This window comes from Dama dama, chromosome 12 (assembly GCF_033118175.1).
Source record: "Dama dama isolate Ldn47 chromosome 12, ASM3311817v1, whole genome shotgun sequence".
Taxonomy (NCBI): Eukaryota; Metazoa; Chordata; class Mammalia; order Artiodactyla; family Cervidae; genus Dama; species Dama dama.
The window spans coordinates 35,635,210-35,650,001 of NC_083692.1; the positions used below are offsets into that span (position 1 = coordinate 35,635,210).

Below are 14,792 nucleotides of genomic sequence, written 5' to 3' on the forward strand. Positions count from 1 at the left end.
TCTAATTACCTAACCCAAGGTTATGGAGATGGATACCTATGTTTTCTTCTAAAACGTTTGTAATTTTTGCTCTTAGGTTTAGTCTTTGGTCTATTTTGAGCTGATTTTTTTAGGCAGTGTGAGATAGAGATGCAAAAAGATATCCAATTGTCCCAGTACCATTTGTTGAAAAGACTCTTCTTTACCCCACTGAGTTGTCTTAGCACCCTTGTTGAAAATCATTTGAATATAAATATAAGCATTTATTTCCACAAGAGAAATATGCTTACTTTATATATTTGACTACATCTTCTCATTGGTTGGGTTCTCTACCTCAGAAACCCTAATTATTATGCTAGATCATCTGTTCTCTAACAGCTTTCATCTTTATCTTTTATTCTGCATTCATTTTCATGCTGTTCTTCACATCAATAATTACGTTTTCAACAGTGTCTATTTTGTACATGGTTCTTTCTAATTGGGCTTCCCCAATAGCTTAGTTGGTAAAGAATCCGCCTGCAATTCAGGAGACCCTGGTTCAGTTCCTGGGTAGGGAAGATCCGCTGGAGAAGGGATAGGTTACCCACTCCATTATTCTTTGGCTTCGCTTGTGGCTCAGCTGGTAAAGAATCCACCTGCAATGCAGGAGACCTGAGTTTGACCCCTGGCTTGGGAAGATCCCCTGGAGAAGGGAAAAACTACTCACTCCAGTATTCTGGCCTGGAGAATTCCATGGACTGTATAGTCCATCGGTCACAAAGCATCAGACATGACTGAGTGACTTTCACTTTCTTTCTAATTAATCCTATAATAATGATGGTCTTCTTTTTCCTTAGATCTGCAACTCCTTTTTCAATTCTATCATTTTCTTATCTTGGTTTTTGTCTTACTGAACTCATGTTTTTATTAAGTTGTTCTGTAGCAGAGAACATTTGTGAGCCTTCACTTTCTGCCCCACACTGGCTATCTGCCTAACAGTGTCTGTGTTTTATTGTCACTTTGCCCTTGTGGTGCCTGAGCCTGTGATGTCAGCCCTAACGTGGAGCTGGGCATGCAAGTAGAGGGGTGTGTGGCAGGTGAGAAGGAGGGCTCTGGGCAAGCAGAATAAGCTACCATCAACTCCATGTTGGACCAGATCAACCCCTGTCTGGACTACCTGGAGGAGAAAAACGACCACCTCCAAATCTGCCTCCAGGAACTGCTTGATTCCAACTAAGGAAGCCCCCAGTGATGCCAGCCCCTAAGCTCTGGGGTCCCCCAGCCAGGCCCCAACCCTGCCTCTCTGAGCCAGGCTCAGGCCTGAGCACTCACCACCTGAGTCAGATGCTTTCTCAAGGCTGGCCTACAGAGCTCTGAGGGTGGAGGGTGTGTCTGGCTGCCTAGGCCACCCTTCTGGTACTTCCCTTGGCATACCTGGGCCTGCCCCCACCTTCCAGCATCCCCTCCTGGGGCCAGGTGTGGGCCGGTGACCCACCCATCTGGCCACCTGCTCAACTCCTGGCTGCTCCCAGTCTGCCCAGCCTTGAGTGTCCGTATTACACCAATCACACAAAAGCGTTTGTGAGAAATTTTCTTCTATTTTCTAAACTCTATAAACGAGTTTGTTTTTTCTGTTGCATTTTTTTTGTATGTAGCTTTTACATGTTACATTATTATCTTTCTTTGTTTAGTTTTGTTCCTCTGGGGATTGTATGTTTGCTGCTTCTTTGCCTCCTATCCACACCTCATATTATCAAGGATGACTTTTTTGTGTTTTCTGTTACAGCAAACCTGTTTGTTTTTCTGAGTCTGCCACAGTTTGGGGCTGGAGGAAGTTGTGTCGTATCTCTTTTTCTGTGAGGGACTGTGACAGTTAGGACAGAATTCAGCTGTGGTGGTTGGACTCCCTATTAACAATTCTCTATTTAGCATCTGCCCTTTCTTCCGAGATGGTATTAAAGATCCTCTACCAGGGTCCTGGGCTTTTCAGGTGGCGCTACTGGTAAAGAACCTGTCTGCCAATGTAGGAGACAAAACAGACATGAGTTTGATCCCTGGGTTGGGAAGATCCCCTGCAGAAGGAAATGGCAACCCACTGCAGTATTCTTGCCTGGAGAATCCTATGGGCAGAGGAGCCTGGTAGGCTACTGTCCATAGGGTTGTAAAAGAGTTGGACCCAACTGAGCATCTAAACGACAACAAGCAAGCACAGGTGATTGTCTGGGGCATGTCTATTCTTCCACTGTGAGGTACTTTTGGGCTGGAGATGGCCTTCTCAACTCAGTGAGGTTGCCCTCAAGCCTTCCCTTCCATCTCAGAAAGTCCGTTCGGGGTTCACATTCTCCTGTTTTCTCTCTTGTTCCATTCCTCCTCATTCAGAACAGAAGAAACGTAAGGGCCTCCATTCACTTTGCTTCTCCCTACATGTTGGGGATTTAATGAGACATCTCAGGATTGCACTGACTCCATAGGCTAACTTCTAGAAATTAGGGGCGGAACAAGGACATTTTTCTTGTGTCCATCTTATTATTTTTTTTATCTTGCTATTATCTATGTCCATCCTGATCCAGAATCTCCTCCAAAGTTTGGATTTCAAATAAAAAATTTCCATCAAGTACACTTAGAGAAATTCACTTTTTTTTCAATTACCATTGTCAAATGCCTAATGTTAGTTTACCTGTTACCCTTGGCAAGTGACTACATATGTCTGTAGCCCTGCGGTATTTTCAACCTTTGGTGCCGTGTATCTCACTCGTTTGCTTCTCTGTTTTGCTACTGCCCTAGAAATGGGAGAATTTAAAAAAGGAAAAAATTCCCTGGCTTTTTGGTAGAAGGCAACTCCCAGACATCACTTTGTTGACAAAGGTCTGTCTAGTCAAAGCTATGGTTTTTCTAGTAGTCACGTACAGATGTGAGAGTTGAACCATAAAGAAGGCTGAGCACCAAAGAACTGGTTTTCAAACTGTGGTACTGGAGAAGACTCTTGAGAGTCCCTTAGACAACAAGAAGATCAAACCAGTCAATTCTAAAGAAAATCAATCTTGAATATTCATTGGAAGGACTGATGTTGAAACTGAAACTCCAATAGTTTGGCCACCTGATGAGTCAGCCACAAGAGCCGACTCATTGGAAAAGACCCTGATGCTAGGAAAGATTGAAGGCAGGAGGAGAACGGGGCGACAGAGGATGAGGTGGTTGGAGGGCATCACTGACTCAATGGACATGAGTTTGAGCAAACTCTGGGAGACAGTGAAGGACAGGGAAACCTGGCGTGCTACAGTCCATGGGGTTGCAAAGAGTAGCAAAGAGTCAGACATGACTGAGTGACTGAACAACAACAAAAACAACTCCCAGGTTGAGTCCAAGGTGAAAATGAATCGCTTGTTGGGTTTAAAACAAACGCTGTTGTAATTCCTGGCTGTGAACGCCTATAGTTTCACTGCTGAACCATTTTATACTAATTAATTCTGTGGAATATAGCCCTCCTCTTTTAATTTATTCCCTCTTCTCCCATTTCTACTGATAACCATCTCTGCCAACTACCTACATTTCACTGTTAAACTGCTTGTATAGTGTTCGTGATTTTAAAGCTTCCTTGTATTACCTTTGGGCATTTGGCTGAAATGCATGGCCTCCATTTTACAAGTAAATATATAACAAATCCAAACACCTTGTACTGGTAATTGGTAACAAAAGTGCTAATGCCTAGTGGCAGTGTTTATAAGAAAACGTTCATTTTCAGGATAAAAATTTCATTAGAAATTGCTTTGGGAAATATATTAATCTTTACAAGGGCTACTGAAAAAAAATCTTATGGACAGCATCTTCTTTGAATCCCTCCATTTAAAAATACTTCACTTGGTATCTTTGTTTTCATTTGTTAAATACAAGGTCATCTTTTAATGTCTCCAGCTTGAAATAGTTTGAGACCCAGTGGATAATTCTGACCAGGAAGTATCATTGGACAGTGGGCAGAGCAGTTAGAGGGAAAAAATATTATAGGATCTTGCAGGGGTGTGGGGGGCACTTACAATAAATAGTAGGAGAGTGACAAAGAGGCTTTCCAAGGGAGGTTCATATTTCTTGATCAGTATAATTTGATATTTAATGTATATAGAAGTCCAATAACTATTTTTTAAAACCCCACTTACACCAATATTTCAGACTAAAAGTTCCTGGGAGGCTAGGTATTTCCCATATTTCTTTCCTTAAAATTTAGAACAGGGCCATGCCTGAAGCAGACATCCAATAAATAGAAATTAGTAATAATGACTGAGCCATTTTATTAGTATATATAAATTCCAGGGACTTCCCTGCTAGTGTGTCTGATCCTAAGCTTTTAAATATCTGTCTACATGTCAGAAATTCAGCATAAGAAACTCTCTGGAGCAAATCATAAAATATTAATTTGATACATGTTTTAAAACTCACCTTTGGCATTGTGAAATAATCCCCCTAATGAGAAAAAAAGGTCCATTTAAAAAATCTTACACAGTCAAAGCAGATGTCACTGGTTAAGAGTCCAGTTGATCAATAACGAACGTTTCACAATCTCTAGCAACATCAGGGGAAAGGTACTTAGCACGTCACTGCTAAAATAATCAGCACCAAATTCCTACAATTGGGTTTCCACAAACCGCAAATGGTTCTTTGATGAAAGCCCTAGTTTTTCTTCGCTTGCTAATCAATTTCTGCAGAGTCAAAGTTCTGGCCACCACATAATACCATCTTCCTAGATATAGTGATTCACTTAAGGGCCACTTGGTGTAACATTCTTCCTGACAGCGCCAGGAAGCAGCTGCGTTGGACACATTTTTAACTAACGAAATCAAGCGTTTCAATTCATATTATTCTCTTGACCTGAAAGTATGAGTTGGTTTCCATACCCACATTTTCCCGGACAAGGCCACCTATTTGCTCATCTTTGACAGGACGAGGGGACCAGAACACTTCTCATGCAGCCTCCACTTTGCCCTAAGAGGGAAGAGTTGACTGGGCACTCAGACCTTGCCTCCCCACGCTCCGGCCACCAGCCCCCTTTAGGGTTTGGTTTATCTGGCCACAGCCAAAGGGTCCAATGCAATCCTCCCGGCTGGTGCGGGTGGGGCTCGGACAAGGTCCTCCCGGCATCTGCCGGCCCCCAGGGCACCGGGCGGAGGGCAGGGCGGGGCGGGGCGGAGTGAGCGCCGTGACGCCAGGAGGCTCGACCAATAGAAACGCCCCGCGGCGCCGACCGAGCCGCCAGCCCATAAAAAGGAGGCGCCGCAGCACTCTTCTGGCTCGCTTGTTCCGGACGCGGAACGTGTTCCTGCCTCGAGGCCTACCTTCCTCAGGTGACTCGGGTCACAGCCCACTCCCAGCCCGGGAAGTTCACCTGAAGTCCCTCACGCATCTGAGGGTCCTTCCGGAGCAGCAGCGGCGGGTCCATGGAGAAGGGTCCGGGGCGGGTGACGCTGAAGTCGCGGGGCGCCAGGTGCAGCAATGGGTTCCTCGAGGGGGAGCCGCCGCGGCCCGGGCCAAGCCCTCCCGCCGAGAAGCCGCCGCGACCGGAGAGCAAGAGCGCCCAGCCGGCGGACGGCTGGAAGGGCGAGCGGCCCCGCAGCGAGGAGGACAACGAGCTGAACCTCCCCAACCTGGCGGCCGCCTACTCGTCCATCCTGCGCTCGCTGGGAGAGGACCCCGAGCGGCAGGGGCTGATCAAGACGCCCTGGAGGGCGGCCACGGCCATGCAGTTCTTCACCAAGGGCTACCAGGAAACCATCTCAGGTCAGTGTGCTCGCTGGCCGGCCGACGTGCCGGGTACGGGGGAGGTGGCCGCGGGAAGCTCCGCGCCGGCTCGGGGAAGTTTCCGGAGTTGCTCACTCCTGGCGGAGGAAGCCGAATGCTGGCACTTGCCGAACCCCGCCCTCGGCCCTGGCCCAGCGACGGGCCAACGACAGGGGCCTGGGTGGGACTCATTTCGGGCTCCTGGAGAGTCAGCGGCCTCTCCCCCCGGGGCCTGTCTGTAGCTGTTCTCGCGGGGTCCTCCCCACTGGCTGCACGCAGCCCTCTCCTCCAGCCTCGGCTGGCGGGACCACGGTTACCGAGCTTCCTTACGCCCCCGGGTGGGAGCCTGAACGTCCAGGGCCGGATACCTGAGGAACGTGCATCTGGGCTCCTGGAAGTGATGGCTTCTTAAGTCATCCTTGCTTTTGAGGTCTCATTTTTTGGTAGGTCTGGGATGAAGTCTTGGCTTCGTGTGTTAGGAGCCCCGGGTAAGCCTCGGGGACCCTCATTCTCGCTGACTTGCCAGGGCACCCGGCTCTTGCGAAAGTCATAGTTATGTTTTGTTCACATCGAGGTCACTCCAGCTCAGGACTTCCCCAGAACTGGATATAGTTCTGGGTACAGGCTGTCCCGGAGTTTGAGGTGTGAAGTTTCTTGGGTTAGTTTGCTGCCTAAAGCCTTCTCCCCCTTTCCTACCCTACTCCGCAAACCCCAGAGCAGGAAAGCGTCTCCCTGGGAGTCGGGGAAGTTTTCTGGGCAGTGAGACCCGGAGTCCCTGTATCCCCCGCCCCCCCCCCCCCCCCCCCCCAATCCCCCATCCGAAAGGAACAGCGTTGACCCAGTGCTCTCCGCGCCAGGGGAGGGTCAGGCTTTTGCCCAGGAGGCTGAAAAGCAAGGGTGCAGGGTCGGAGTGGAAATAACAGAGGACTTCGCTGCCTGTTTTCTGGGTGAGAGATGTTGGTCAAATTAAAAAAAACAGGGAGAGTTAAAAAAAAAAAAAGCTCTGACTTACACAGGTGGGACTAAGGACGTTGTTTTCCAGTTCACATCTTCTGTACCTCTTGGTGACTTTTAATTCTTTGACCCAAGAAACCTTCTGCCGTCTCCATTTCTCAAAGAATAACAGAGCTGCTTTGCAAGGTTACCTCCCGGGTTAGGTTATTTACCCCGTCAAATTTCTGGAGACTCCCTTAATTGATTCTGGGAAAAACAGTTATTTTTGCACTGGTCTCCCCCCTAGCACCCCGCAAAGGAAGGGTGGGAAATCAGTGTGAGAGGGGTGAGGTCCAAAAAGGAAATGACAGGACATCCTAAAGCCGAGACATGGGTATCTAGTTCTGTGTCCTTGTTTCCTTTTTTTACCCAATGTTGGTAAACGTTTGGAGCCTCGAATACAGAATTTCAAAATGCAAAGACTGAAGAATAAACATTCTTCCTTTGGTAAATATTCTATGATTTGGTGATATTCCACGATATAATGTAGAAACATTTTCTCAGGGCCTCACTCGTTCTGCCTCTTGTGGACACTGAAAATGTCCTTCACATTTGGTCAAGCTTTGGAAATCTTGCCTTAATAGAATTCATAGAGAGAGCGATTTCTGACTCCGAGGCAAGTCACAGAATTACCTTAAGTGTCTTAAAAATATTTACTTAAATGATTCGTAGAGGTTTGTTTCATGAGCCATAGAACTAATGACTGTAAAGAACACTTCATTCTACATAAGAAAATGATTCTAGTCAACTGTTAATTTATTATTTAAAAAGTCTGTGGACAGAGGAATCGGGTGGAGAGGGAGGTGGGAGGGGGGATCGGGATTGGGAATACATGTAAATCCATGGCTGATTCATATCAATGTATGACAAAACCCACTGGAAAAAAAAAAAAATAATAATAAAAAAAAAAATCACTTGAAAAAAAAAATAAAATAAAATAAAAAGTCTGTGGACCTAGGAAAAGAAATCCGATTAGGGAGAATCTAATCATCACCCTGACCAACAGGGCCCGGGCAGAGGAGAGAAATGGGGAGAGACTGCTTAACGGGTTCTAGGTTTCCTTTTGGGATGATGAAAGTGTTCTGGGATTATAGAGTTTTGATGGTTGCACACATTGTGAGTGTACTAAATGCCTCTGAATTGCACATGTTAAAATGGTTAAGATGATGATTGTTATGTATATCTTTTACCACAATAAAAACTCACAGACCATTTAAGAATTATTAATACCCATTAATTGAATACTTTTCATGCTCCAAGTGCTTTATATGTGTGGTCTTGGTTAACCTTCATTTTTGAGGTAAGCACTGTTCTTTTACCCCAGGATAAGGAAGCAGAGTCAGAGAGATTGACAGCTTCAAGTGGTTGAGCTGGTGTTTGAATCCTGGCAGACTAAAGACAGATCTCTTATCTGCTTCCTTATGTTGCTACTTAGTAAGGTATTGTCAGTGTTACTTTCTCTACTAAGCATTTCAGACTGAGTTCTGACCTAATACTTGGATCACCAGCCTTAAAATAAAGTGGAGTTCAATGGCGAAAAATCAGTCTATCATATGTAGTAAGGGTAAATGTTTTGAGAAACTTCCAAGTAGGTTTATTGGTATAATATTTTTCTGCGGGCGGTATGTACTAGCTCCATATGTAGAATGTGTTTCTTATATTGTAGTCAACAATTTGAAAGCCTCTCTCTAGAGGATCATACTTAAGGACTTAATGTTGATTTCTTAGAGGTACATAAAGAGAAGACAGAGGAGAGGATGACAAGGATGATGCTGAACTTAAAGGAATGAACCTGAAAGGGTGGAGGTCCAGGCCTTGGACCCACCTAGGTGGGAGAAGGAAGGATACTTTAAATCTATAGAAAATACAGAAGTAAGTAATAGAGAAAACACTCTTACCCAATTCCTAATTTTCATTTCTTTAGAGATCATAATTCAATGCCCAATATAGATTATTTTGGATAGAAACAAACTTCTTTGAAACTATCACTTTTCTATGCTTATAAATAAGATACTTAACATCTTTTATCTCTCTGTATTAATTCCTATTACTGGTGTTGAATTAAGTATTGTAAAATATAAAATTAAATAAATTTGTACTTTATATTCCCCAAATTATTATTGTTTATTTTTTCAGTTCCTCTTGAGTGGAGTGATGCTAGTTTCTGGTGTTTGGGGAGTCTTTCAGTTCTCCTTGCGCAGCAGTGTATCTTCATGACCCTTGCCTGGTACACTTTACTTTCCTGTGTGTACCTTTTAATGGATGCCTCTGTGGTCAGCTGTAACGGGGCTGTGTCAAGGTTGTGTAAGTCTCCTGGTTGTTGTTCACCTCTGGGTTGTAGCTTGTAGTGGAGGGAAGGCTGGAAGAGAAACGCATCTCTTCCAGGAACTGGCTATCCTTTGAATAGCATCACAGGACAACTCACCTTTACCTATTGCTGTTCCATTTGAGTTTAACCACATTCAAGTTCTCTTACATATTCAAGATTTTGCTTTGCTGAGGTCTTCTTTCTAAATATTTCCTGTATTTCCACTATTTCTGAAATTCAGAACCTTAATTAAATTGGAGGTTCTACTATTCCCTGAGGTCTTTGGTCTTCATGTCCTTGTGTCTGACCCTTCCCTTCCCCTGTCCTCTCCTGGGTGTAAATGGTAATGACCTCTTAGATAGTGAAAGTGAAAGTGTTAGTCACTCAGTCCTGTCTGACCCTTTGTGATCCCTATGGACTGAAGCCTGCCAGTCTTCTCTGTCCATGGAATTCTCCAGGCAGCTATACTGGAGTGGGTTGTCATTCCCTTCTCCAGGAGATCTTCCCGACCCAGGGATTGAACCTGGGTCTCCTGCACTGCAGACAGATTCTTTACCATCTGAGTCATCAGGGATACCCAAAAGTGAAAGAGAAAGTTGCTCAGTGGTGTCCGACTCTTTGTGATCCCATGGACTATACAGTCCATGGAATTCTCCAGGTCAGAATACTGGAGTGGGTAGCCTTTCCCTTCTCCAGGGGATCTTTCCAACCCAGGGATCGAATCCAGGTCTCCCACATTGCCTGTGGATTCTTTACCAGCTGAGCCACAAGGGAAGCCTTAGATAGTACTATCCACCAGAGGTTGAGTATAACTTGTCTCATTAATTGTCCTTTTTATGAGTTTACGGAAATACACGACAATCTTGACTCTTCTGCCACATTTCTAGTTGCAGTAGATTTTAGCTTGTCTTGCCCAGGATGCCAGGGAAGTTTTCATAAATCAAGCTGACAGTGCCCCAGGTTTGGGAAGCATGTGAACCTATAGTGCAGGAGGAGGCGATGGCACCACAGGTGATGGACTTCTTGACTGTCTCCCCACTCTGCCTCAACCATGTACACTGCAAGATGACAGCTATTCTCTAAAGATAAAGCCAGGCATTAGATATTCTGTTTGCACAAAATTGAGTCTTAGCCACTTCATACTGAAATATGCCAGCACTCACAAAAGGTTTTCTTTTTCTTTTAATCACAAACTTCTGTGATTTACCATATCAGAATCCCATGATAAACTAAGAATTGTAACAACTTCTAAGATGTGAAGGGGGGCAAAAAGTCAACTTATTTATTATCCCCTCCCATATTGTGGGCAAAAGATGAGTTTATGCCCATACTGTGGGCAAAAGATGAATTTATGTCCCAAGTTTTAAAGTATGTTGTAGAAAAGTTAACCTCATCATTGAGAGGTACTATTTTGGATGTGTATAGTTCATTTAAATCTCGATTCACTACTAAGTTTTGTTTTCATTTTGTTAATGAATTCTAGTGTATTACTTAGTTCTGTGTATTGCTGGAAAAGGTATTGTGAATAAAGGAGAAAAAAATAACAAGACTGTTAAAGTATATGACTGGATTTTAGGGTATAGTCATTGAGAATGGAGGAGAAAAGCTAGTCTTACTAGTTTCTTCTAAAAATGTATTATCTATTAACATTTTTTCTTCTGGCATGGGAGGAAAAGTCACTACACATAACTTTGAAATACCAAACAAACTGGCTCTTGTCCTAGTTTCAAGGGACTGCCATATCAAAGTACTACAGACTGAACTGTTCAAACAACAGAACCTGTCTCATAGTTCTGGAGACTAGAAGTATGAATTCAAGCCATTGGTGGAACCGCACTCCCTCTGAAAATTGAAGGGAGTCAGGGGCATCCTTCCCTTGCCTCTTGCCAGCTTCTGGGGGTAGCTGGCAGTTCTTGGTGTTTCTTAACTTGCTGCATTACTCCCATCTCTGCTTCTGTTGGTGTCCAAATTTCCCTTTTTTAAGGACATCAGTCACATAGAATTGAATCCATTTTACTCCAGTATGCCTTGTGGTGCTAGTGGTAGAGAACTCGCCTGCCAAAGCAGGAGACATAAGAGACACGGGTTCAATCCCTGGGTGAGGAAGATCCCCAGGAGCAGGGCACAGTAACCCACTCCAGTATTCTTGCCTGGAGAATCCCATGGACAGAGGAGCCTGGCAGGCTACAGTCCATAGGGTTGCAAAAAGTCAGACGTGACTGAAGCAACTTAGCACACATGCCTCTTTTTTTTTTTTTGCCTCTTCTTAATTTAGCTAATGATGTTTGCAGTTAACTCTATTTCCAAATAAGGTCACACTCTGAGGTATTGAGATTTAGGATTTCAGCTTATCTTCAACACAATTTAGTCTATTCGGGTGTTAAGTGATGTTATTCATTAGACTTGTCTGGGAACTTTGTAATTGAATTTAATTTATTCATTGAGTACCACCCACTGTGTTGAATGCTGGGAAGTAGACTGAGTAAAACCAGGTATGGTTTCTTCTCTCATAGAATAGTCTGTTGCATTAAATCAAATATTCAGTAGAATCACATGAATGTGTGATTATAGAGTGAGAAATGTAATGATGAAAAGGACACAGCTCAGTGAGAGCATTTAACAAAGGAACTTGATCTGTGCTGGGAGATCAGAAGTGTGGATGCTTGAGCTGATGTCTGAATAACAACAAACACAACTGATTACTATGTGCTGAACACCGTGTGCATTCTTTACATGTATTGCCTCATTGATCCTCACAATAAGCCAATGGGGTAGGTAATATTAGCCCTATTTTTAGGGATAAGGAAACTGAGAAAGAACTTACCCAAGTCTTGAGCTTCCCTTGTGGCTCAGCTGGTAAAGAATCCGCCTGCAATGCGGGAGACTTGGGTTCGATCCCTGGGTTGGGAAGATCCCCTGGAGAAGGGAAAGTCTACCCACTCCAGTATTCTGGCCTAGAGAATTCCATGGACTGTATAGTTCACGCGTCCGCAATGAGTCGGATGCAACTTTCACTTTCAGTTTATCCGAAAAGTATCAGCATTGGGAGAATGATAGGGAATGAGAATCATCATAATCTCTCACAATTTAATTGCATCAATAGTAATTTACAGATTTGTTTGAATCACCTCCCTTCTCCTCCTCTTCCCTTTTTTGTATCTTCTCTCTTTTCTTTGTCCAGCTCTGGAAACTGTTCCATGCCTGGGCATTCCCCCACTGACTCATTGCTGTATACCTCCCTAATTTGAGTCCAGTATTTGGTTGAGTCAGATTGCAGTAATGGAATTTGCCAGGAGAGGGCAACTATCTAATCTTTGATGAATCCTAGGTTATGAATCTAAGATTATATGAACAATTCATAATTCCAGGTAATATAATGAATATGTTCCCTATGGTTATACATTCTCCATTGAGTTTATGGAAATTAGATTGAGGGATAATTTAGATTGTACGGCAGAAAGTGAAGAGGAACTAAAAAGCCTCTTGATGAAAGTGAAAGAGGAGAGTGAAAAAGTTGGCTTAAAGCTCAACATTCAGAAAACTAAGATCATGGCATCTGGTCCCATCACTTCATGGGAAACAGATGGGGAAACAGTGGAAACAGTGTCAGACTTTATTTTTTTGGGCTCCAAAATCACTGCAGATGGTGATTGCAGCCATGAAATTAAAAGATGCTTACTCCTTGGAAGGAAAGTTATGACCAACCTAGACAGCATATTAAAAAGCAGAGACATTACTTTGCCAACAAAGGTCCGTCTAGTCAAGGCTATGGTTTCTCCAGTGGTCGTGTATGGATGTGAGAGTTGGACTGTGAAGAAAGCTGAGCGCAAAAGAATTGATACTTTTGAACTGTGGTGTTGGAGAAGACTCTTGAGAGTCCCTTGGACTGCAAGGAGATCCTACCAGTCCATCCTAAAGGAGATCAGTCCTGGGTGTTCATTGGAAGGACTGATGCTGAAGCTGAAACTCCAGTACTTTGGCCACCTGATGCGAAGAACTGACTTATTTGAAAAGACCCTGATTCTGGGAAAGATTGAAGGAGGGAGGAGAAGGGGACGACAGAGGATGAGATGGTTGGATGGCATCACCGACTTGATGGGCGTGGGTTTGAGTAAACTCCGGGAGTTGGTGATGGACAGGGAGGCCTAGCATGCTGCGATTCATGGGGTCACAAAGAGTTGGACACAACTGAACTGTCCAGTGACTGAACTGAATCAAAGATTGTCCAAAGATTGTCTGAATCAAGGTAAATTTGTTACACTCAAGGTTGAGAGAACATTTGCTTATTAGAATTTGGTTTTATTAAAGCCCTAGTCACAGTTTTCTAGAAGAAAAGTGACTGTCTGTCCTTACCTTAGAATGTCTAGCAGATTGCCCAGCACATGTAGACAACTTGATGAATGTTTGAATTAATTTCTTAATGACAAGGACCCTTTCTTAATGTGTGTCTTCTAGCACAGTGCTGTATACATAAATGCTCAATAAATGCTGATTTTTTTTAAACACTAAAGAAAGATGTAGGGGATTTAGTTTTTTTTGGCGGGGGGGATTTAGCTTTATGAAAAAGTCATGGGAGTTATTTCTGTTGGATCTCCTGAACACTTGTATGCCAGAGGTCATCCTTTAGACATCTTTGTGTCCTTCATGGAGTCGTGCACCTGTAGAAATTCACCTATTTGGTGAGATGGCTTTTTCTACATTCAGTAAACATGTTATTCCAAGGTATCAGTTGAAGTGACTGGGAATCGATTGAAGTGACTGGCCTGTTTGCCTGGCACATCAAAATTCTCATGGGGAAAAATTGCTAGAAAATGTCGGGATTGCAGTCAGTTTTTAAATTATTGTAGAAATATTCAAATGTATACAAAATTAGAATAGTATAATGAGTTTGTATATGCCTATCACCCAACCATTAATACAAACAGAAGTCTGCCTTTCTTCATCTTGCTTGTCACATACCTTCCCTGCCGAATTATTTTTAAATTTATTTAGTTTTAATTGAAGGCTAATTGCTTTACAATAGTGTGTTGGTTTCTGCCATGCATCAATATGAATCACCTGCTGAATTATTTTAAAGCAAATACTAGATATGTCACTTCATTGATAAAGACTTTACTGTATCTCTAAAATATAAAGACTTTAAAATAGTATCATATTTGAAGTCAATAATAATTCCTTAATATCAATTATCTAACCATTGTTAACATTTCTTTGATTTTTCTCACCAGTATCTCTACAAATTGCTTTGTTTGAATAAGGATTCAGATAAGATTCACACATTATATCTGATAAATGTCTTCATGTCTCTTAACTTGTTAGTTTGGTATTCCTTTTTATTTGCTAACAATTTGTTGAAGAAACAAGGTCATTTGTCTTATAGAATTCCCCACCTCCTGGGTTCTGCTTATTATTTTCTCACAATTTATTAATAGTTTAACATGTTCCTTTAGCTCCTGTGTTGCTTATATATTAGTAGTTAGATTTAGAGGCTTGCCAAAGAAGCTGAAGTTGATTAGTTCTGTGAAGACCTACAAGACCTCCTAGAACTAATGCCAAAAAAAGATGTCCTTTTCATAGGGAATTGGAATGCAAAAGTAGAAAGTCAAGAGATACCTGGTGTAAGAGGCAAATTTAGTCTTGGAGTACAAAATGAAGCAGGGTAAAGGCTAACAGAATGTCCTGGTCATAGCAAACACCCTTTTTCAATAAGAGACGACTTTTCACATGGAGATCACCAAGTGGTCAATACCAAAATTAGATTGATTAC

The 14,792-nt window shown here is 43.1% G+C and overlaps 1 protein-coding gene across 2 annotated transcripts in view; it reads left to right on the forward strand.

Moving 5' to 3' along the window:
- Nucleotides 1–5,224: 5,224 nt before the first annotated feature.
- The window catches only part of GCH1 (GTP cyclohydrolase 1), a 53,437-nt gene continuing 43,869 nt past the window's right edge, over nt 5,225–14,792 (forward strand). For both annotated transcript variants that reach the window (XM_061157010.1, XM_061157009.1), the window contains exon 1: nt 5,225–5,724. In XM_061157010.1, coding sequence (XP_061012993.1) covers nt 5,385–5,724 — 340 coding nt within the window. In that variant the 5' untranslated portion in view covers nt 5,225–5,384. The remainder of the gene's footprint in view (nt 5,725–14,792) is intronic.